General features: G+C 53.5%; 8 protein-coding genes across 8 annotated transcripts; 5 read left to right on the forward strand and 3 right to left on the reverse strand.

The window, feature by feature from the left end:
• Positions 1-336: 336 nt before the first annotated feature.
• Positions 337-1274, forward strand: M406DRAFT_239708 (uncharacterized protein; the record flags this gene model as incomplete). The annotated part of the gene is made up of 4 exons (XM_040916095.1): positions 337-479; positions 680-821; positions 885-994; positions 1061-1274. Coding segments are annotated over 4 exons (609 nt in total), but the record flags the coding sequence as incomplete, so codon positions are not given.
• A 1001-nt stretch (positions 1275-2275) lies between these two features.
• Positions 2276-3502, forward strand: M406DRAFT_329622 (uncharacterized protein; the record flags this gene model as incomplete). Its single annotated transcript, XM_040920446.1, has 1 exon — positions 2276-3502. One exon carries the CDS (start codon positions 2276-2278, stop codon positions 3500-3502), a length of 1227 nt encoding a protein of 408 aa, XP_040776711.1.
• A 199-nt stretch (positions 3503-3701) lies between these two features.
• M406DRAFT_68169 (uncharacterized protein) lies at positions 3702-4480 on the reverse strand (the record flags this gene model as incomplete). Its single annotated transcript, XM_040925150.1, has 2 exons — positions 3702-4397; positions 4466-4480. 2 exons carry the CDS (start codon positions 4478-4480, stop codon positions 3702-3704), a joined length of 711 nt encoding a protein of 236 aa, XP_040776712.1.
• A 1324-nt stretch (positions 4481-5804) lies between these two features.
• On the forward strand, positions 5805-6053 carry M406DRAFT_38344 (uncharacterized protein; the record flags this gene model as incomplete). The annotated part of the gene is made up of 1 exon (XM_040924056.1): positions 5805-6053. The coding sequence occupies one exon, from the start codon at positions 5805-5807 to the stop codon at positions 6051-6053; it is 249 nt and encodes an 82-aa protein (XP_040776713.1).
• A 1225-nt stretch (positions 6054-7278) lies between these two features.
• M406DRAFT_356042 (uncharacterized protein) lies at positions 7279-7975 on the reverse strand. The gene has a single exon (XM_040923338.1). It carries the CDS (start codon positions 7742-7744, stop codon positions 7352-7354), a length of 393 nt encoding a protein of 130 aa, XP_040776714.1. The 5' UTR covers positions 7745-7975; the 3' UTR covers positions 7279-7351.
• Positions 7976-10312: 2337 nt separating this feature from the next.
• Positions 10313-11968, forward strand: M406DRAFT_68171 (uncharacterized protein; the record flags this gene model as incomplete). Its single annotated transcript, XM_040925151.1, has 1 exon — positions 10313-11968. The coding sequence occupies one exon, from the start codon at positions 10313-10315 to the stop codon at positions 11966-11968; it is 1656 nt and encodes a 551-aa protein (XP_040776715.1).
• A 734-nt stretch (positions 11969-12702) lies between these two features.
• Positions 12703-18245, forward strand: M406DRAFT_257472 (P-loop containing nucleoside triphosphate hydrolase protein; the record flags this gene model as incomplete). Its single annotated transcript, XM_040917177.1, has 6 exons — positions 12703-12964; positions 13002-13450; positions 13523-15232; positions 15383-16601; positions 16675-17216; positions 17292-18245. 6 exons carry the CDS (start codon positions 12703-12705, stop codon positions 18243-18245), a joined length of 5136 nt encoding a protein of 1711 aa, XP_040776716.1.
• Positions 18246-18555: 310 nt separating this feature from the next.
• On the reverse strand, positions 18556-22555 carry M406DRAFT_289980 (leucyl-tRNA synthetase). Its single transcript, XM_040918883.1, has 6 exons — positions 22514-22555; positions 22331-22454; positions 22193-22253; positions 21482-22099; positions 19208-21395; positions 18556-19114 (listed from the first exon to the last, which is right to left on the reverse strand). The coding sequence occupies exons 2-6, from the start codon at positions 22385-22387 to the stop codon at positions 18682-18684; spliced, it is 3357 nt and encodes a 1118-aa protein (XP_040776717.1). The 5' UTR covers positions 22388-22454; positions 22514-22555; the 3' UTR covers positions 18556-18681.
• Between the last annotated feature and the right edge of the window lie 323 nt (positions 22556-22878).

A 22878-nucleotide genomic window follows, 5' to 3' on the forward strand; every position in this document is an offset into this window, starting at 1 on the left:
CTCGGCGGCGTACCCGCTGTGGACACTCCATCCCAGTCTTTACAAGACTTTAGGCCTGGCCTCGACAGCCTTCCCGTTGAGCCTGAAGAGATGCTCACTGACCGCAACCTTTCTCTCGCGGCCTTTACTTGGGAAAATGACATATTCAGACCTGAGTGGTCACATTTGTCTAATCGAACGACTAGTTCGGCTGAAGGCAATCTTCTCGGGCCTTATGTCGACGCCTCTAGCATCAGTGGCACTCTGCAGTACTCGTCCAATATTGATACACTCCCAGGGCAATCAGCAGGGCCATCGTCTTCGACCCCAGTCTCACTGGCCTATCGAGATCCTTCCTCGTTGTTTGAACGACGCAAGTTCTCAGAACCGGAAATTGAGCTTACCGCCGACCTTGCCCTGCACATCCTACGTTCCTACCCCTACACTATGGTCAACCGAGACTCTGTCCCTCCTTTCATCCACCCGAAATATCAGTATTTGTCTGAAGAGGACAAAGCAAATCCGAGCCCTCTCGATGCTGCCCTGAAACTATCGAAGACGATGCTGCACGGCCGACGGATGAATAAGAGCTTGATTTGGGGGTTGATCCGGATCGAACAGGAGCGACTCCTCAACGAGGTACGTATAAAACCCCTCAATCCGGATTAGTACTTAGTGAGGACCATATTGCTGACTAGAGCCAACGCAAAAAGTACCACAATTTTAACAAGTGGGAGGTTCTGGAGGCGCTGCAATCTCTCGTTGTCTATATGCTCCTGAGAATTATTGAGGGACGCCACGACTATACTAACTTTGATACTCAACTTCTGGCTTCAATCAATGTGAGCAGGCGTGGTACGAACCCCTTTGAAAGTCAGAGCACTCACGAAGAGAGAGAGATGAAGGCAATATGCCAGCATTTCACCGCAAAATTTGGTACGTTGATCAGCTCTGATGAACTTACGGGTCAAATGATCCCGTGGAAGGACTGGGTATTTTTCGAATCGCGCCGCCGGTAAGTGTGTGTTGTGCCAGACGAATATCCCCAAGTTAAGAGGGCCTAGCTGACACGATTCATAAGAACTGCAACTGCTGTACTTATTATAAACGGCATTCTGCATGCACAAATTACGGCACCGTCTTGGGCTATGCCCGAGTATTCTTCCTCGCCTGCACCGTCTCCAATGAAGCTGTGGCATGCCGAGAACGAGATTGACTGGGCAGTTGACTATGCAGAATACCTCCATACAAACGCTATGCATGGAATGCTGAGAAACAGTGACCTTACTGAGTTGAAGGAAGCGGGTGGAAAACAACACGACAGGTGGTATGCTTACGCCGACTCCTTTGGCCATCTGGTTACATTAGCGGCAAACATGATCACTTAGAGAAGCAAGCTTCATGTGTAATGCGAAAGGCACGATTGTTATATTACTTCAATTCCTGAAAATGCTCTTTATACGACATCAGCCGATGACCACTTTAATCTGTCCTCCACCGTCGCCTAAACAGCGGCTCACTCAAAGCATCCTCACTGTGATAAGTAGGCAGGAGCTTAGAAGCCTGCTCTACTGGGCCTGGCTAATGCAAATGGCAGTTGGGGGCTGAATGCACGCTTCTTGGAGGCATATCCGGGCTGCGCCTCTCAAATGGTGAGGTAGCAGCTAGCAAGGCCGGATGAGAGGTCGAAATGGAAGGAAGACGGAAGGGGAGCACAAGAGGCCGAGAAATCATGGCCGGCAAACCGGGGCTTGGGTTGGGTTGGCACGACAGGAGCGCGCAGAAAAAGGCAGCCACCAAGGGCATAGAGTCAAGGGCTGGAGACGGCGTTTGGACCCTAACCCTTGTCACCCAGCCTGCATGTGCGCGCCTGCATGTGCGCGCCTGCCTGCACGTTTCGTATATGCAGGTGCCCAGTGGCGACCAACTGGCCTCCACCACGATGTCGTACTTGCCACCCCCAAACGTTTCAAGCATACATGGCATTTGTGCAACGGCAACTAACTTCCGTGCGTAGCAATCGGGGTCCTCGGCACTGGGCTTTAAAGGCTCTCAGATTCTTGGACACCTTTCCAATGCTTAACTTGCCACTACTCCAACAACAACAACAACAACAACAACAACAACAACAACGACGACGACGACGACGACGTCACAAAGGTGCTGCTCAGGAACAAGAGTAACCGGAGACCTCCCGCGCCAGCTTGTCCACGACTGCTCGAGACAGATAAACGGTTGTCTCGATTCACATTGTCTTGTTAACTGAGAAGCATTGCCCTCGCCCTCCACCGTAGTCATGGCATTTCCCTTTCTGAACTTTCCCGCGGAGATAAGGAACCGCGTCTATGCACACCTGCTCTGTCCTGAACCCCTGGGCAAGCTCACAGAGTTGGAAAGGAGACACCGGCCTGTGCAGATCACGCACCTATTCCACACGGCCATTCTGCTCACCTGCCGCCAGGTCCATCACGAAGCCCGCGCCACGATGATTAAAGGAAACGAGTTTGTGGGCATCTCTCTGAGGGGTATCCCCGTCGCACGAATCTTGACCAAGCTTCATGTGCACATTGTAGTCTTAGCAACGAGGATCCTTACTTGGTCGGTCGCCAGAGACTTTCGCGGTGCGGTCATGATGTATCAAGTGCTGAACCAGGGTACCCTCGACGAAGAAGGGCAACGAGAGTACAACACTTGCGACATACTTATCCGCGGGCGTGATCTCGACGCTCTCGCGCGCGATCTCTCCGACCCGGCGGTCAGCGGGCACGAGGTGGCGACCGCAGAACACACCATCGACATGCTCGACCCTTTCATGAAGAACGCAGACCCGAGCTACGACACCCTCGCCGCGCAGAAACGCCTCCTACAGCCCTTCTGCGACCACTACCGCGGCTTTCTGAACGTCAAGATTACAGGCACGGTCGACCGTGCCCTTGCTGCCTCTGCCGTGGAGGAGATGCAGAGCGATGCTGTTCCCGACGCCGACGAGTTCGTTGCCTCTCTAGTTCAACTCAAGGACGAAGGAAATGTGCTCTTCCATGCCGGTGACTATTTCGAGGCCGGCGAAAAATGGTCCACCGCCACTGCACTGCTGCGGCGCATGGCCGTGAGGCGCAACTGGCCGCGAGTACAGTCGTTGTACGGTCGAGGCGTGCTAGACAAAATGGCCGAATTGCTGTTCACGTTGTACAGCAACCAGGCGCAGGCCATTCTCAGCGACATGCGCGGCTACGATTTGGACGACGAGATGGAGATGGATGACGCGCGGTGGCGCGTGGACGGCAACTGCCGCGCCGCCGAAACGGTTAGCAATGTGTTGGGCACCTGGTGGACACCCAGCCCGCGGCAGAGGGCTAAATTGTTGTACAAGGCGGCGCAGGCGGCGAGGCTGACAGGGGATCTGCTGGAGGCGCAGAGTCTCATCGACGAGGCCAAGGCTCTCCAGCCTGGTGATCCTGACATCAGGCGGGATGCAGATGAGATTAGCAGGCTGTCGACATTGTTGCTGAACCACCTGAACTGAAGTGAGGGAAGGGGAAAGCACGCGCATTGAGGTTGTAATGGTTCTCTCGTTGATTATCTGTAGAGTTTAGCAGGGTATGTACATTTGAGGTCAATGATTCTGGGTTCTTTCGCCTATAACACCCTTTGAATTAAACAGGAACAGGAAAACAGAAGGCCCTCTTTCCTTCCTGTACCACGGCCACATTGCGCGTTTCTCTTTACGAGTTCCAAAGAACCCTGGCAGCTGGACCAGGTGAGCAGCAGCAAGGATCATACCCATAGCGAACAGTAACCAGGAGTGGAAAGTCTCTCTTGAGGCACTCGACTGCCATTTCGGCCTGATCAAACCAGCTCCCAAACCGCCAGATAGCCTGCACGTGACCAGACGCGCCTCCATTACCACCACCACCCTCTCTCTCCGGCTCATTATTCAACTCAGTAAAGACGAAATGCTCGGTATCGCACCTCCTCAGCCTGTTCTGAAAATACTGCCGCAGCCTGTTCTGGTTGACGACCTCACGCGGGCCCTGGATGATCAGCACGCGCGAGATGGGCCCGGCGCACTCGAGCGACGTCCACAGCTCGCTGCTCCAGAACGCGCGGACCGTGGCGCCCTGCACCTGGAACAGGCCCTGGTGTGCGATAACGAAGAGGCGCTGGGCCTCTGCGCGCGTGGCGAACGCGACCTTGGCTGTTTTGGCGGGGGTGGGACTGCTGCTCGAGGGGGTTTCGTAGAGGCGGGCGAACAGGATGCGGCCTGTTGGGCCGACGGACATGATGCTGCGGATGAGGTCGCGGACGGTGGTGGAGGGGGGGATGTTGATGATGGAGAGGGCGGTCGTTTGGTCGAGGGGGTTTTTTTTAGGTTGGAGGGTGTAGTTGGGAGGACCTGGGTGGTAGGATGGAGACATTTTCTGTGGAGTGTTTAGTAGCTGGTTGATCAGGGTGATGCTGAGATTGTGATACTGAGTACTTAACTTACTTCTAGAGGTTTCATTTACTGGTATCTGGATAGAAGAGGGCCAGGGCTGGTCAAGTTGGACTGATGTTTTCTTTCATGAGGACTAATCATTGATGGCTTTGCTAAGGGGATAGAGGTTTGGAGAAGGGTGCGATTAGGACTGTGGTGGACAATATTCATGAATGGGAATGCACTTGGAAAAGGCGTCGAAGTTTGGTTGTTGCTGGGCCAAGGACTTGGAGTTCAGTTGCTTGCTCCGCTGAATTACTATCATTTTCCACTTATGTCGGGTTGCATGCAGCATGATCTTCATATTTTGTCACTGATGAGTGTCCAGGCGTCGACGTGTACTTGACAGAGGCCGGGATCGATTCACAAGTGTGGAGGTGCCTTTGGGGCCTCTGAGTTTCACTTAGGATTTTGAACTGCTAACCAGGGCATGGCTTCTTTAACTGGAAAGTGATGAACATAGTCTGTAGGTTCTCTAGAGACTCATCTTTACGGGTTGAGGTCCCTGCTTGTTTCACAGCGCCTCTGCCTCAGCGTGGGATCCGATCTCTTCCACTTTCCTGAGGCATACCAGAGGAGTAGATGTCATACAGCCCTAAGGAATAGATGGCCAGTTGAAGGGTGGGTCACTCACTAGTCTGCTTCGTATAAATCATATTTGCCAATGTAGCAGCCAGAGGCTGTCGTTTGCGCATGAAACACACCTTGAAGAAGAACATAGCACTGTGATGGCCAGATTGATGTAAAGGACTGGAAGAGCACAAAGAAGCCTGAAGTTTGAAAGGTGATTAGATATCACTTGAGTAGTCTATACTCTTCTTCTGTAAAGTGTGACGGAAACCAGACCATGAAAGCCAGATTAATTACCAGACATTCAAAGTATGAGACAGGTGGTAATTAGCAATTCATCAAGAGGCCAATCATACCTCGACAGGATACAGTATTTCGTCCCAATAGGCAGATTGGGATCTGGGGGAGTTTGCAGCATGAATACAATATGGGAATGGAAAAACCTGGTCGGAAAGGCTGGTGACAGAGGGTGTCGGCATGTATAATGGTACTAACAGCCATTAGTAAAGTCCATGGTACAGGGGGGGGGGGGGTTCACTTGACCGCCTTCTATGTATGGCAATCTTCAAATCCCATCAGCGCCTAGGCCGGCACTACTCACTTTGATAGGCCTGTCAGAAGTTTTGCCACACCGTCGACTCAACTTTTTGGGAGCAACCTCGCGACCACAACCACAACACCCCCCCTCCTGCTTTGCGCCCTCGACTCAAACACCACACACCTCATCTTCTCAAACTAGAGATTAACCCAGCCTGAAGCATCAGACTCACACCAACACAAAATGTCCGACGAAGAGGAAATTTCCGTCTACGACGAGGTCGAAATCGAGGACATGACTTATGACGAGGCCCTGCAGACCTACTTCTATCCATGCCCCTGCGGCGACCGCTTCCAGATTGCCCTCGCGGACCTCCAGGACGAGGAGACGGATATCGCAGTGTGCCCGAGCTGCAGCCTGATGATTCGCGTCATATATGAGGTAGTAAGGCAACCCTTCCCTCCTGAGCCGACTCATCTCGTCTTGACCTAGCCATTACGCCAGGTCAGGAGGACCTTCCTCTGCCGCCCCCCCCCCCTTTTCTTCTTCTTCTTCTTCTTTTTCGGTTTGGTAAACACTTGTGGGCGGTTGGACTGACCTTCTTCTGTGCTCGTGTTTGCGCCACAGGATAATCTCCCCAAGCCCGAAAGCCCCGAGCCAGAACCCGAGCAGGATGAGGCGCCCGCGCAGGTTTCCGTTGCCGCTTGAATGACGGGACCGCGAGCACAACTTCTCTCGGTAGAAGACACGACACTCCACTCGGGCGGAAGAGAGAGAGACACACAGACATTCCTGCAACTCGAGCACATCTTGCTGGGCCGCCCGCTTCCGGCCACGGGCGCCGCCAACTTACTTGTCCGACGCGACAGGTTGGGCGGGTTTTTCACAAGTGCTGAGTTCAGACGGCAAGCACAACATACCCAGCACGGCAATTCGAGGCGAAAAGAGGGGAAGGGGAGAAGATGCAGTGGAAACATCATGTGGTGACGCTCTCACAGCAGGGCCACCCGTTTCCAAGAAATCCTGTCGTGGAGCTGCATACGATGATGATCATCTGCGTCCCACGTTACTGCCGTTGCGGACTGCGGTGTTCGATGTTTGCGGTGAGGAAATCGTTTGGCTGTGTGATGGGTACGCAAGCGCTGCGGAGAGAGGGGGAAAACAAACTTTGTAGAGGTCAGGAAGTGGCATACGAGAGGGGTCGAGATGAGCGCCGCCACAAGTTTGTGGAACCGGATCAGGGCGACAGAGCGAGCGCATGTTATCGTCACTTGTTGGGTTTTCGCACCATTGTTCGGAAGACTAGGGTGCACATCAGAACAAGGACAATGGCGCGCACAAGTGATTGTGCACGGTGGAGGGAGAGGCAAGAAGGACGCGAGAGTCTTGAGAGAAGGTAGAAGCCCTGCTTTTTTTCCATAGATCCTGTCTACATTATGCATTAAGCCGTACTGCCTCATTCCAAAATCCCGGACAGGCTGGCCGGTCCGTCTCTTGACCATCATGAGAGCCCAACTCCGAAGAAAGAAGGAAGAAAGAATAGAGAGGGAAAAAACCCCCGAAACCGCGTTAAGATGCCCTTCCCCAGATGAAGTCCCTCGCAAGGGTAGTTCGAAGTATCCAAAAACTCCAGTGCCCTGCCATGATGCTTCGTGATGCAATCCCTGGTGGTATCATGTCGTCCCAAGAGAAAAAAGAAAAGAGAGAAAAAATTGTTCCATGACTCGTATCGCCGAAAGCAGAAAGCAGGAATAAACGAAAAAGAGGATCAAGAGCCACGGCCTGTGTCCTCACAGCAAACACAGGGACAGCGCAAAGAAGACGACCAGCCCCAGCATGCTGCTGTCCCCCGCGAGGCCCTCGCCGGCGGCGGCCACATTGGAAGACACGGTGGCGGGCGTAGTAGACGTGGGCGAGACGGAGAAGGTGCTGTTGCCGCCCGTGATGATGACGAGTGGGGTGGATGTGGTCGAGTAGGTGGTTACGGTGTCAGTGATGGTGAAGTTTGCTGTCGATATCGATGAGGACCAGGGGTTGTTTGTATTCGGCAGCGTCACGGACACCGTGGAGGAGGAGGTGAGGGTGCTTGTGGTTGTTGTGCAGCTGGAACTCGATGAAGGGTCCGCTGAGACCAGGCCCGGCACGCCTGTCAGGGTGGCGGCCACGAGATGAGGGAAGCGCATCTCTTTCTTTTCGTGTGTGTGTGTACGCAATTATGAGGATTTACTCTCGTATGATCCTAGGCGCGGGAAGGGGAGACCTTTCAGAGATCTTCTTTGGGTTGAGATCTAAAGATTGGCGATCTCTTGGCCCCAAGGATAAGAATCGCGTGGTGGCCTGGTTGACTGGGGGCCCTGAAGAGCAGATCGATCTGGTATAATGTGTGGGCGTTGCAATTATTTGCGCTCCTTTTTGTTTCTCTTTTTCTTTTCGGTTCTGACCAGGAAAGAGGCCAGTCAAGTAGTGAGTGAAAGAGATGGATCTGCGTGTGTAGTGAGAGTGGATGCGCGAGGTCGTTCGTCTCTTCCCATTGAGTGCTCCATCGGCGGCCCCAGGGGTGGTGGGCAGCGCCGAGGCTTTTTCAAGACTTCCTTGGTCGGTGCTTCTGGGGCGAAAAGAAGATGATGAAAAAGAAGGGGAACTCTGGGGCAAGAGTCACTCGGCTCTTCAAACAGCCCGCCAAACAATTGAGGTTGCGGTGGGACCCATGGAGCCGAGCGAGAGAGGTGAGAGAGAAGGGGGGAACAGGTGGGGGGGGGGGCGCGCTTTGGAAGAAGGAAAAAAAAAAAAAAAGAAAACTAAAAAGCTGAACGCAAAGCAGCCAGCCGTCCAGCTTTGTTTCGTTCAAGGCAACTTGTGACAAGGTTGTAGCGACGATTTGACCCCTGTGGAGCCGCAATTCAGATAAGGAACTGTTCTGGAGCAGGCAATAAGCCCGGGTCGAGCCCCCTTTGGAAAGGCTGAGGACCCTCCTTTCTGACGGGTGGAGAGACACGGGGGGAGGATTTGTGACCAACAAGTGAGGCGCTATTGTGTCGCGTCGTAACAAGAATGTAACTATCGTCAAACAAAATAAAAAATAAAAAATAAAGAGGTTGGACAAGTTACAGTCATACAGCATCAGGTTTTGACTTTTGCCTTGGGTGACATTGCTGTATTACTATGCGAGGTTAGATCTTTGTCTGATATGCTCCGGCCTAAGCGGGCGTAGGATTTGGCGGAGCACCACAGGAGACAGGTTTTTTGGGACAAACATCCCGGGAAGGGGAAAGGCCACGGCAGCTGAGTGCGACCTTGTTCAACAAAACCCACCCCCCACCCCTGTACCCCCGTTTCTTGTTTATGTCGACATGTTTGGTCCTTGGTGGATCAGGAGAAGAGAAGAGGGTGGACCTTTGAATTGGAAAACGATGCACGGAGCAGGCAGAGAGCAGTGCTTGTGTGGCCCCCTCGTCAAAAGTCGAGCGAAATGCCTCAGAGCCAGGGAGGGATCGGTGAGCAACTGTCAACGGTCAGCAGCAGCAGCAGCAGCAGCCGCCTGACGCCAAGAATGCTGCTGATCTGCGGGTCTGATCTGTTACCTTTTTCTTCTTTATGGCCTTGCAAAAGATGCCTGCAGCCTATCGAATTCTGCCTAGATAGATAGACATACACACGCACGGAGAGAGGAAGGCAGGACCGTCCCGCCCCTGTTGCAAGCTTGACGACAACCTTCCAAAGAAGCCTCAATCATACTGACAGGGGCCAAAGACAGGGGATATGTCATAGCCCGTCGAATAATCTGCACCACCTGCATGAGCAGCTGCATGGTGTAGTATTGCGTGAGCACCCCCTCCTCCAAGCTTGTAATCCTCTTCCTGGCAAGCTATTCGTGAACGTATCAATAGGCCAAAACTTGAAGAAAAGAAAGCAGGAATGTGACGAGAAAGCAGACGAGGCGGCTATAGCGGGCCACCAGAAGTGTACTATTTACGCTACGTGAGTAGTAAAAGGCGCTAGATCCGGGGAGTGGAGAGAGAAAGAGGAACTGCCATAATAGCCAATTTTAAGATTATTTCCACAGCGCAGAGGTGTGGCTGGTGTGACTGAGCCACACTTGACCTGGGGGTCGAGCGTTATCTGTGGCGCAGATCGTCTCCTTCCTCTTTACGACCTCACAGCCAGGCTTCATCACCATTGAGCTTCTCATCTGGCCAACCTTCGACCCGTGACTACCGTGTTTTGGACATTCCATCGTTCCTCTTCTTGTTAGTTTGGTTTATCGACTCACATCGCTCTCTCATATTGATCATGGCCAGGTCCAACAGGCTGGATCCTGGTCTCTGTCGCCTGTGATCTGGAGAGTGAGCATGCAGGTCCATCTGCAGTCAGCATAGCGTGCCGTCACTCGTTGACTGCCAGAGTTGAAGGCTAAGGCAGTCTTGGCCAGGCAGAATGAGGAGTTGGGAACTGCACTTTGGATGAAGGCCTCATTCCATGCGTCGAGATGTTTAGATCGACCTGTTGCGCCAACATCGCTGATCATCAACAACAAAAAGAACAACAAAGTCATCATCATCATCATCACCATGGTCTTAAGTTCGCCTTCATTGTTAGGAGGGCTCTTTTGCTGGAGACACCCAAGGCCCCGCAAAGGTCGGCGTCCTCCAAAGAAGCCAGCAATTCCAAAGACGCGAAAGCAACGTCGCCAAGATACCCGACTAGTCTCAGGACTCCCTTCCCTAGAAGATCTGGGGTCTGATATCCTCGTCATGATCGTGGACGTGCTTGAGGCCGACAGCCCAAAGACTTTATCGACACTGGCCCTCGTAAGCCCTACTTTCTATGACCTGGCCCGGCACGCCCAACATCGACAGATCACACTCAACCTGCGCGTTTGGGACAGGGATGTACAAGGGGAGAAACAGGCCCGTGCCCGTATGGAATATTTGGACAAGTTTGGTTTCCTTCCTGACGTCCGACGCCTCACCATCTCTGGTGCCGGCGCAACACCGGCCCTGATGGCTGAACTGGGTCGGTTCATTATCAAGCTGTCTGGCCTGCGCGATCTGGCATGGCAATATCAAGATGCCATACCTGAACCAGTGCTTGCGTTCCTGCAGGACCGTCCTACGATCCGTCTCCACGTCGTTTCGATTCCCGGCCGCGTTGTGCATGAAAACGGGACCGTCGCGCCGGTGCCACTGCCCTCCCCTCCGGACCCTCACGCCCGAAACGCAGACCGCTCGAAAGCTTACGTGCTTGAACAGTTGGTAAACAGCAGGAGTCTGTATTCACTCGACGTCAGGTGTGAGTATGTAGATGCGGCACAGTGCTTCAACACGATGCTGCCCCTCAGGCGCGTGCTCCAGTCCTGCCCCAACCTCCGCAAGCTCACACTGAAGGTCGGCCTGCCCAAGCCGGGGTGTTTCACGTTTTCACCACTCAAGGAGTATACCGGGCTCGGCTTCACCGAGGCTGAGCGGCCGGTTGTTGCTCTTGAGGAGCTCGAGGTTGCTGCATATCCGTTCGGCCGGCCCGCGCAGGAGGGGATTTGTTTTTATGGAAGCCCCTGGCCACACTGGCAGCCATCCAGTCTGTGCCATAGCGATGGGTATCCGCTGGCCGTGCGCGAGGAGGTGAGCTGGGGTTCGATTTTTGACTGGTCCCGCCTCCGGCGTCTACACACGGCGGACTCGGACCTAGGGCTGCAGCTCCTGCCATGGCTCACGGCCCTCCGCGAAGTGGATCTGGGGTTGGGCATGGCCAGATCTGCCGACATCGAGCAACAAGACCTGCGAATGTTTTATGATGACATCACAAGCCCCCTTGAGGCTATAACGGTCCGGAGGCTTGTCAGTATAGGCCTGGACAATCTGTTGAGGCATGGGCCGAGCCTGCGCAGGTTGAAGATTCACCAGATTCCCACACAGAAACCGGTAGAATGGGAGCAGTCCGTCAGCGCGGAGGATTTGTTGGCTATCTCAGAGGGCTGTCCGCACATCGAGGAGTTGGCTGTTGATGTCTGTCCAGAGGGCGAATGGCCGCAACACATCTACCGTGCCCTGGCCTCGTTCCGGCAGCTCCAACACCTCGAGTTCTTCCAGGACTTTGAGGAGGAAGAGGAGGAGGAGAATAAAGAGAAGCTTATCATCACGGGCAGGCTCTCGTTTGCCGCCAGCAGGATCTGCCATTACCTGCGTGATCAAGCTTTCCCAAGGAAGGCCCCTTTCAAGACCCTGACGGTGCACTACGGTCACAAGCCGGTGATGCCAGGTGGGTTGTATGATATCAGGCCATACAAGGACAGGTCGCACGTCTTCCAATGGACCCTGTCTGAACGTCAGGATGAAGCTGAACAGGGTGTCTATCATATGACGCCCGATGGGATGCTCTGTCAGGAGACTAACCCCAAGTTCTCTTCTTGATGACTGAGATGTACTGATGGATGATTACTTACTTTACACATCGGCGATGGTAGGTTCTACTTAAGGCTATGTGGCTTGTAGCCTTCTAATAGAGACGTGTGCCCATATTATCAACATGGTTCGGCATGGGTGTAATTCCGGACTGAAAGACATGGTCGCAAGTCACCAACGAGCAAGATCCTCCAATAATTATGATAAATATGTTTCGGCTACGTTATGATCTCACCATTCTTGGCGAGGAATTTGCAGATCAAAGGTAGGTCCAGTTAGGTAGGAACTCTTTCGGTCACCTCGACAACCAGGCTGGGTAAGTAAGTACTTACTCAAATATTTGGGCAGGCGCTGAGGTCGAGGTTGTGAAGGTACCTCAGGTAAGTACTTAGTTACTTGCTATGGCAGATCCAGGTGGAAGCAAGGCAGGTAGGCTGTGCAAAATGTCTGCTGCGGTTGGCAGGCGTCGCCACGGATGATCGTTGCTCTGCTGCTGGGTCGGGCAACTGCCACCCGCGCACAGTTGCCGACGTGTCGTTCATATGCAAGAGGCCTGCATACTGCATGCTGCATGTGCAGTGCTCACTGGCTCCCGACCCAACGCAAACCACCGCATCAGAACAAACAGTACCCAACACCCAAACACTTAACGTATTTAAATCACCAACTCTTGTTTCAACTCCCCTCACCCTTAAAGACGATAACCACAACAACAACGCCAGCAACAACAACCACTCACTATCATGACATCCTCAAAAGATGTTCACGAAGCGATTGACGCTTGGTACGAGTCACTTAGCCCTCTCAAGGTCGATCTCATCGGTGATTTCGCAGGCAAGGAGCTGTTTGTCATTCATGGCGACGCACTGATGCTGCATTGCATTCACAAGGCTCGCGTTGATCTCCAAGGCAAGCCCACTCCTCCTCCTCCTCCTCCTCCTCCTCCTCCTCCTCCTGCTCCTCCTACTCCTCTCTTCGCATGCATCCGCCGCATAATGCTGTCCTGTTCTTCTTCTTTGACGCGTCTGATCCGTTTTATTAGATGGGTTTCAACTCGTCCACGCAGTTCACGCGGTAGAGAGTTTCCTGCAGAAGCTGAAGGACCGAGGCTGCAACTTTCACATTGTCTGGTTTCGCGACCAGGAACGACTTTGTCTCCCAGGAGATACTCTTCCAGAGTCTCTTACAAGCAAACATCTCTTGATACGCGCCATCATGATTCGTCACCTTCAGCGTTCACATGCTGCCATACCTGATCCTAGCCGCGGTGGCAGCGATGCGGTCTGCTTCGAGTTCGCGAGCTTGGATGACCAGGGTTTCGAGCAGTATCTTCAAGAGAATGCGGTCCACTTCTTCCTCTGCCTCGACGCCAAGACCTTTGGCTCATTGTCGAGAAACTCTACTACTACACACATGAGCATCGTGCGGGAGCTTGGGGTTAGGGGGTATAGCCTTGCATTCATTAATGGGCTTGAGTTCGCCAGCTCAAAGGTATGCCAAAGATTTGGTCAGTTTATGTCCTTTACATGTCCTGATGCTGACGCGTGAGCCCCGTCATTCAAGGTATACTGCTCAGTCGTTTCGCCCTCTTCCTACTGGAAGGCGAATCCACTCCTCTGCCCAACATCCGGCGAGGAAACACCCGTCTTTTCCTTTGATCCCTATCTCCTGAACGACGTCCGTGGTTCAATCCAGGACTGGACTCCATGGGAAGATGGCAATTGCCTCACGAGCCGTGAGCTCACTGCCATCTATGCCCTTTGTGCCATGGCCAAGACCAATGGTCCAGAGTCGCGAGAATTCTGCTCCTGGGCAGCTCAGTACGTTGTTCATCTGGTTCTATTAAGGAGATTGCCACTGTCTCGACGGTCTATCGAACAGATAGTCGGCCTACCAAAGAATGCATCACGGATCAAGTTTGTCTCAGACTTCTCGTCTTATTGCAGGACTGCTCTCGATCTAGTGCCAAATAACGTCGTCTGGGACTCGTTCGACTTGCTGGATGGCAGGCTTCTCAACTGTTTGGAATCGCGACATTGTCCTAGCCTCCCAAAATTTTTGGTCCTTGAAGCCCAGGAATTTGCACACAGAGTCAAGCAAATCACTGGTGTTGACATATCGTGGAATAACCCGCCACCTAAGCAGCCCGAGCTTGGCTTCAGTGCTGCTAGCGCAGGCACACGAGAAAATAGCGTGCTTCCATTCTCACATCCAGTCCTAGACAACTACCTTGAGGACGTTCACATCAAACCTACCTCCGTTGTTGAGCGGGACCACCTACCCAAAATTTTCAAGGAGCTCACCCACTGGCACAACTCGCGTGTTTCCATTGATATTAAGCGGCCTCCTCGTACCAAGACGAAGTGGGAGTTGAGAAGCGAGCAGAGGTTCATGGCGACCCACCTTCAATACTCTGCAAGTTTGACGAATGCCACGGGAAAGATCATCGATCCGGAGATCATTGTTGTCGTGGCGGAAGAGCCAAATCAGTCTCCTGCCAGCTCCTCAAAGCAGCCGCAGCCTGTCAAGACCACAACGATGAAGGGTGGAAAGAAAGCCAAAGCGAAGAGTGGGAAGCAACTTGCCTTAGAAGCTGCTGAAGCCGTAAGAAAGGGAAAGGCCGGCGCCAAAGCAGACGGCGCACTACTCCTCTGGAAAGAGGAGCGCAAGTCTTTTGACATGGAACCCGACCTTGTCAGGCGATATTCCAAGGTAGTCAAATACCTGAATGGAATGTCAGACCATGCCAAAGCTGCGATCGAGGGAGAGGTTGCTCTCTACGCTTGCAACACCCTTGCCAACATTTTGGCAAAGGTAGGACGGTCCACGACGATGGGCATGAACATCGCAGCGCTCATGTGGTCTACGGCGCTGCGTCTCAATAAATCTGGAAACACCGTCCAATTTCCGGATGTACCTGCTGGGATTAACTTCCAGCTTCGGTATTGTGGTCCAGTCCTCGAGCGGAGCTTCGATCCTGCGCCTGATCCTCGCGTACCTTTTCACCCAGATGCATGGCAGCGCAGGGTTCTCGATGCCATTGACGCTGACAAGAGCTTGTTTGTGGTGGCACCCACCTCCGCGGGCAAGACCTTCATCTCCTTCTACGCCATGAAGAAGGTGCTCAAGAACAGCGATGATGGAGTGTTGGTCTACGTGGCTCCAACAAAGGCACTCGTGAACCAAATTGCGGCTGAGATACAGGCTCGTTTCAGGAAGTCTTTTAATCGCAATGCTAAGTCTGTGTGGGCAATTCACACCAGGGACTATCGGGTAAACAACCCAACTGGTTGTCAAGTGCTGGTCACGGTCCCCCACATCCTCCAAATCATGCTGATGGCGCCGTCCAATGCGGAAGCCCCAAACTCGTGGTCTCGAAGAGTTGAACGTGTTATCTTCGATGAGGTCCACTGCATCGGCCAGGCAGAAGATGGTGTCATCTGGGAGCAGCTGCTCCTCCTGGCCCCATGCCCTATCATTGCCCTATCAGCAACAGTAGGTAATCCACGAGAGTTCAGAACCTGGCTTGAAGGGTCCGAGAAGGCAAAGGGGAACGAATTGGAGATGATCGTTCACTCGACACGATACTCTGACCTTCGGAAATTTCTCTGGGAACCGCAGCCACGAGAAGATCTTGCCTTCGCTGGTCTGCAACCTGTCAACAGGCTCCCCATTCCTGGTTTAGATGATGGCAGTGGGACTGCAGGCCAGTTTTCGTACGTCCACCCCATGGCTAGTATTGTCAACCGGGCTCGCGGCACGCTTCAAGACATCAGCCTCGAGCCACGAGACTGTATCACTCTGTGGGAGTCAATGGCGAAACACCAGACCGAGACACATCGCCTCGATCCAACCTTGGAGCCTGAGAAGGCACTTCGGCACGTTAAAGGCAGTGATAAGCCGTCTTACAAATACATCTTGAGGAAGGCTGATGTGGCTGAGTATGAGAGCCAGCTCAAAAAGAGCTTGGAAACATGGATGACGGATCGAACATCCCCATTCGAAGCTGTTCTCAAAGATCTCCAGTCTTCATACAACATGTCTGAGTTCGACCGCCGAGATCTTTGCAAGCATGCTCTGTCTCTCCTTACCGATCTTCGCGCTCAAGGAGCCCTGCCTGCTATCTTATTCAACTACGATCGGACGAACTGTGAGATGATCGCTTTCGGACTACTCTCCCAGCTTTCCGAGGCGGAAGACGCGTGGAAGGCATCAAGTCCGGATTGGAAGAAAACAATAGGCAAGTTTGAGAAGTACAAAAAGGATAGTGACAAGATGAAGGCCATCAAGGAGAAGGAAAAAAAAGCCAAGTTGAAGGCAAAGCCTCGAGGCGACGAAGGCGGAGACGACGATATTCGAGAAGCGCATGATTCCAGCGCTTGGGAGCATTTCGACCCGCAAGCACCGCTTGCTATGTTCTCCTTTGCTGATGAGACCAAGTTTGCCCCTTCCGAACTGGAGAAAACCATCGCTTCCCTGAAATTTGGGAAGATCAACCCGAAACTTATTGGTGCCCTCAGACGTGGGGTGGCTGTGCATCATGCTGGGATGAATCGCAAGTATCGTCAGGTTGTGGAGATGCTCTTTCGGAAGGGGTTCTTATCGGTGGTTGTTGCCACGGGGACGTTGGCGCTCGGCATAAGTAAGTCTTCCTGGGAGAGCATCGCAACGAGACATACGGAAGAATAACTACTTGCTAACTAGCAGCTACCAAGACATGCCCTGCAAAACGGTCGTCTTCTACGGGGATTCCGTGTACCTCACGTCTCTCAATTATCACCAGGCCGCAGGTCGTGCCGGCCGCCGAGGCTTCGATCTGCTGGGCAATGTTGTATTTGCTGGCATGTCGCAGGAGCGTTGTTACGAAATCATGTCATCCCGACTGCCTGATCTTCGTGGACACTTTCCTCTTTCGACTACACTTATTTTGAGGACCATGAGTCTCTTGCATCACACGAGGAACTCTGATTTTGCAGTCCGGGCGGTGCAGTCCCTTCTGTCCCAGACGCGCCTATACCTAGGTGGACCAGCTGATAAGATGTCCATCAAGCACCACGTGCGCTTCTCCATCGAGTATCTCCGCCAACAACACCTTCTTGGGAGTGATGGCACACCCCTGAACTTTGCTGGTCTGGTGGGACACCTTTATTATACCGAGAACGCAGTCTTCGCCTTTCACTCGCTGTTGAAGGAAGGCTATTTCCACGACCTGAGTGCCGAGAGAAAGGCCACGATGGACGCCAAGCTTGAAAAGGTCGTCCTGGTTCTGGCTCATATATTCTGCCGCATTCCAGTAGGAAACATCAACAGGAGCTGGGAGCAGACCATCCAGCGGTCGCCATCAGTCATCCTTCTGCCCCCTCTGCCTGATGCTGCTCTCAGGATCCTGCGAGACCACAACCGCACAACTCTCGATATATTCCAGAACTACGCGTTCGCATTTGTGGACCAGCACTTGGCTGACAGACCGGATCAAAATCTACCCTTCACGGGTCTTGAAGTGGGTGTCTCCAAGGACAACTATGGCAATGAAGCAGTACATAGAGTCCTTGGAGATGCATGCCGCCCACCCACAAAGGTGCGCTCGCCCTTCGCTGCACTTTCCGGGTTCGGAGACGACTCCTTCAACTCCATTCACGAGCTTTGCAGTACCACCCGTAGCGGGGTGTTCCTGGAAGAGTCCGCCATTCCCTTCATCCCATTATTCCCAGACGACACGACTTCGCCCTGGAACGCCTACCTGTACCACTTTTACAAGCACGGCGACTTGGAGGCTATTGTTCGAGACAACCACATCAAACGGGCCGACGTCTGGTTTCGGCTGAAAGATTTCTCGCTGGTCCTGGCCACGATTGTCACGAGCTTGCGCAACTTCATGGACCTCACATCTGGAAATGACGACATGGATATGATAGATATCCAGGACGCCGACGATGCTTATCAGGAGCGTCTGGATGAAGAAAATGCCGTCGATTCTGGCTCACTGGACAATGAAGACCATCCGAAGGCTGAGCTCCCGGAGAGACTAGCAATGGGAACTAATTCACGGAAGAAGGCTAAGAAGACCGTTGTTGCTGATTCATGGGACGACGATATCAGTGATGATGATAACGAGAAAGATTTCAATCTGCCCGGCTCATCGGAAGGCCCTGGATCCAGCATCTCTGACTCTGCTGCCGGGCCTGCCTGGGATGGCGACGGCGAGAAAAGGTTGCCACAGGTGCTCAAAATGTTTGAGATGATACAGCGGGAGTTTGATCACAAGCTCAGAGAAGTTGGGGCATGAGATGCCCATCCATGTTGGTTGTCATTGAGAGACGGTACCAGGATTACACTATGTGTTTAGTTTACAAGCAACGTACGATATGAAGGATGAAGGAAGAGCCGTTGTAGCCAGTAGCATGAATATAGGGCACTAGATCCGCAGACTACTTGACCATTCAAGGGGCCGTCAAAAGATTATGTCAGTCATTTCTTGAGGACAAGGACCCCCCTTTTCCGCATTTGCATTTTACCAGTGTAATAACATTACAGTACGGGGTGTCTGTGTTATTGGTCATGACAAGAGCTTGGGTGCTTGTCTTCCAAACGTAATTGAGGTGATTCTTCTTCAATTCCCTATGCTCTCGCAGCAGCAACACGTATTTTCTATTCCTCTCCAAATGGTTATGTTCTATTTTGTGTTTCGTCGCCGCATCTATGCTTTTACTTCATCCTCGCATCTATCCCTCATGGTTCTCAAACATGAAGCTTGGCGCCCCGGGCACGGCATTGGCACCAATGGGGCTGCTCACGTCCACCCCCTTCCCAGCATCCGTCAGGTCCTTGCCCGTCTTGGAGCCCTCGGCCACGTGTACGACGACGATCTTGGAGAAGCCCGTGGTGCGGCGCAGGCCGGCCACCATCTCGAGCAGGATAGCCTGCTCGTCGAAGCCGAGCTTGCGCGACAGGACAACCGAGGCGTCCTCGCCGGCCTCGAGGCGCTTCTGGAGCTGCTTGACGAAGGGCATGGCCTTCTTGGCCTCGCCGCCCTTCTTGATCTGGTCGTTGAGGGCCTTCTCATCCTTGATGGACTTGCTCGAGGTGTCCCAGTGCTCGCTGAGGAGGTCGATGTACTTCTCTTGCCAAGCGGGGTACTTGTCTGTGGTGAAGATGCTGTGTATAGGAACGATTTGCGTTAGCCAATTTAGGGGCAAGAGAGGAAGGCTCCAATATGGAGGATGCAATGGGGAAGGAAGGGAGACTTACGTGAGCATCTTGGGTTTCTTGGGATCATAGACCGTCTCCTTGCCCTTGGCCTTCTTCTTGAGCTGTGTCGACTCGGCACTGTTGATGTTGCTCGACGTCTGCCGGACGTAGTCGCGAGCCGCAGACAGGCCAAAGTTGGCCGCCGGCACCTCAGGCCACTGGGCCAGCTGGATGGACTGTGGCTTCTTGAGGATTTCCAGCCAGATCCACTCACACCAATGGGGTGCGATGACAACCAGAACTAGAGCCTGCAGCTCAAAGTAGCGGAAGATGAGATCCTTGTGCATCTTGATGCCGGCGCCGATACAAGCCTCGCGGTAAAAGTCCCTTGCCGAGGTGAAGTCGAACCATGCTGCCTTCAAGGCCAGCTTGTAGTTCGTGTCGGTGTATTCTCTCTTGGCATCCGCCACGAGAACGTTCAGCTCGTTGTCAAAGAGCGCGTCCTGATACGAGTTCAGGGGGCCTGTTCTCAGATCGGGGTCCTTGGACACCTCCTCGATCCACTCCCGGTTGTTGAACAGCCTCAGGACACCATTGTCAGCCACATCCTCTTCGAAGTTGGCGTCAGTGTTGCCATCACCAGCATCTGCCAGCGCAATTCGTGCGGCATCGGCACCGTACTTCTTGACGGTATCATCCAGGGTCATGAAGTTGCCAGTGGATTTGGACATCTTGGAACCGTTCAGCATCAGATGGCCGTTGGCACGAATACCACGTGGCCAATACTCCTGAGAGAAGAAGGCAATGTGGTTGTAGAGGAAGAAAGTCAGGTGGTTCGGGATGAGGTCCTTGCCAGAAACACGGACGTCCAGAGGGTACCAGTATTCGAAGTCACGGCGCATGCCCTCCAGAGTGGCCTTGGGGATCTTGCTCTTCTCCAGTACCTCGTCGGTAAGTTCACTTCTGGAGAAAACATAGTCCCACACCTCATCAACCATCTGGTCGGCCGAGATGTTGCCCTTGCCCTTTTCCCGGCCGAACAGATCCGTGTGCAGCCAGGGGACAAGAGTGTAGTATGCCATGTAAATCGTTGAGTCGCTCAGGGATTCGACCAAGAAGTTGGTATCAAATGGCAGCTTGGACCCGAGACCATAAGTTCTCGCGCAGGCCCACTGGTTCAGCCAGTTCAGAACACCCACGAAAGCATTCTTGGTCTCGGTCGAGTAGGTGTTCAGGCCATGTTGCACCCAGTCAATGGCCTGGTCCCTCCACTTCTCCTCACCATAGTCCAGATACCACTGGTCCATCAGCGCCACGATGCACTTGTCACCAGATCTGCTCACGACCTGGCCCTCGGGCTCGGCGTAAGGGAATGCCTCGCCGGCGGCAATGAGGTCGGCGCGAACCTTTGGCTTTGCAGCCTCAACCTTCTCTCCCTTATATTTGCCTACCAGCATAGTTCCCTGGTAGAAACCTTCCTTGTACGCCAGTTCCTTGGCTTCAGCCAGAGGCTTCGTGTCCTTGGGCGAGGCGATCTTGAGCTTCTCCACAAGGGTCTTTGCACAGATGTCTCCGTACGTCGGGGTTGAGATAATGGGGAAAATCTCCAGCTCGGCCCATTCCTTCTGGATGCCGTAGAAGTCAGACTTCTTGGCCAGATCTCGTACCGTGGCATAATCATCGGGAGAGTCTGATGGGACGCTCGTCACAACACCAGTTCCCTTCGTCTCCAGGACGGTGTCCATGGGCAGGATGCGAACACCATCCTTGTGCATGGACAGGGGCGCGTGCACCAGGGTGCCGATGAAGTCCGAGCCCTTGAGTTCAGCCAGCGACTTGGGGGCTACACCGTTGTCCTTCAGCAGGCCCTGGAATGCCATGTTACGAGCGGCACGGTCACCAATAATGTAGTAGTCGTTCTCCGAAGCCTGGTAGACGCCATAGGTGAGCTTAGGACCGACGTAACATGACGTCTGCCCGTACATCGTCTCGGGACGGAGGGTAGCAGGCACGAAGAAGATGTTGGCCCCGTCGGGCAGCTTGCCCTTGATGGCCTCGGCAGCCTTGGGAGCCCATTCCAGGACCTTCAGCTTCAGGGCCGTGTACTCTTGAGGGCCCACGCCCTCACCATCACTCCGGTCGTGGTCCATACATGGCTGGCCATCTTTTATCGAGTAGATGGTGTATCTCTTGCCGAACTTGATCTTGTTCATCTCCCGCAGGCGGGTCATCTGCCACCGTATGAATGCTACCGCACCACCTCAAGTCAGTCCGGATCACACCTCCTGGCCAAATGGTGAAAAGGGAGAAAAGGAATCACTCAAGATCGCTTACCGTCATAGTATGGATTCGCATCGGTCGTGACAAATTGCCTCCTCCAGTCTATCCTGCATCCCAATGCGGACAGATCCCGCTTGCACAGGGGCGGGAAGAACTCGAGCCAGTACTGCGCGTCCGCAAAGCGGTGGATCTCCTTCTTCGGGATGCCAACGGCCTCCATGATCTGGAACTGGTACTTCATCTTGACGGCCTTGGCGTTGGCCTTGCCCTTTGTGGCCTTGAATTTGGTAACGTCCTCGCTCTTGGCCTGCACGGGGTTCGCGCCGCTGGCGGCCTTCTCCACGAGGAGCTCCTCCTCCTCGTTGTAGTTCTCAAACTCCTGGCCGAACATCTGGACCTCCTTGGCGATCTTGTCCGCAGAGGCCTTGATGGGCAGGCCGGTGCAGTGGTAGCCCTGCGGCCACAGGACGCGCTTCCCCTGCATGCGCTCCCAACCGACCATGAACTCGACCTTACTGTCAGAGAAGGCATGCCCGACGTGCAAGGTGCCGTTCATGTAAGGGTAGGCAATGGTGCCGAAAAACTTTGGGTACTTCTCGCGGAGCTCAGCAGCGGAGATGGAATGGAGGGGAACCTCGTCGGTCGAAGGAGCATCGGGCTGGAACACCTTGTCTTTGTTTCGAAGCATGTCTCGTCAGTCCCTTTTCTCGTACGTCTTATGATCGTCCTCTCGGTTCTCAAGTATTGTGATTTTGTGCTTCATACCGGCTTCCCATTTCTCCTGTATTTTCTTCTCCCAAGCCACCAGAGTGTCCCTCTTCTCGGTCTAGAAAGAGACAATGTGAGCAGGTGCTATGCTGTGCCGGGCAATGGCTGTCTATCGGTAGCCTTGAAAGAACCTACACCCTTGAGCTCCTTCGTCTTAGAGACGGGGACGACGACCTGGCCGGTGGCAGCCATGCTGGGCTGGGTCAGTCTGTCGCTGGGCCTTTATTTTTCTTCTTCTGGGAAGGTCAAGAACGAATTGCTATGGCCAGAAATGTCAGTACACAATACCGTATGACATTGCAAAAGGAATTGACCAACCAGATTGACCTGAGAGCCTTTTCTCTCCCCAAATCTACCGTCTGATGCTGTTCAAGTCAGAAGGTTGTTGAGTCACCGTTGTACGGAGCAGCTGCTTGGTGGGCTGCCAGAGATGATGGCGGGGCCAAAAATTTAAGCCAGGGCAGCAAAAGCAGCAGCAGGAGTCGGACACAGCCGCGGGGTTGGCGGGTCCACTCTCTGTAGTAGGAAGCCGGCAGGCGGCAGGCGCTAGGCTTGGGTTGGCGTGCACCAACAGGGGACCATGACCATGCGATGGCGCCCCTATCCCTTTAGCCCAATAGATGAAAATCACGAGTAAGTCTAACACATCCTATACGTAACTTTCAACGACGAAACTTCAACAC

This window comes from Cryphonectria parasitica (genome assembly GCF_011745365.1).
Source record: "Cryphonectria parasitica EP155 unplaced genomic scaffold M406scaffold_4, whole genome shotgun sequence".
Taxonomy (NCBI): Eukaryota; Fungi; Ascomycota; class Sordariomycetes; order Diaporthales; family Cryphonectriaceae; genus Cryphonectria; species Cryphonectria parasitica.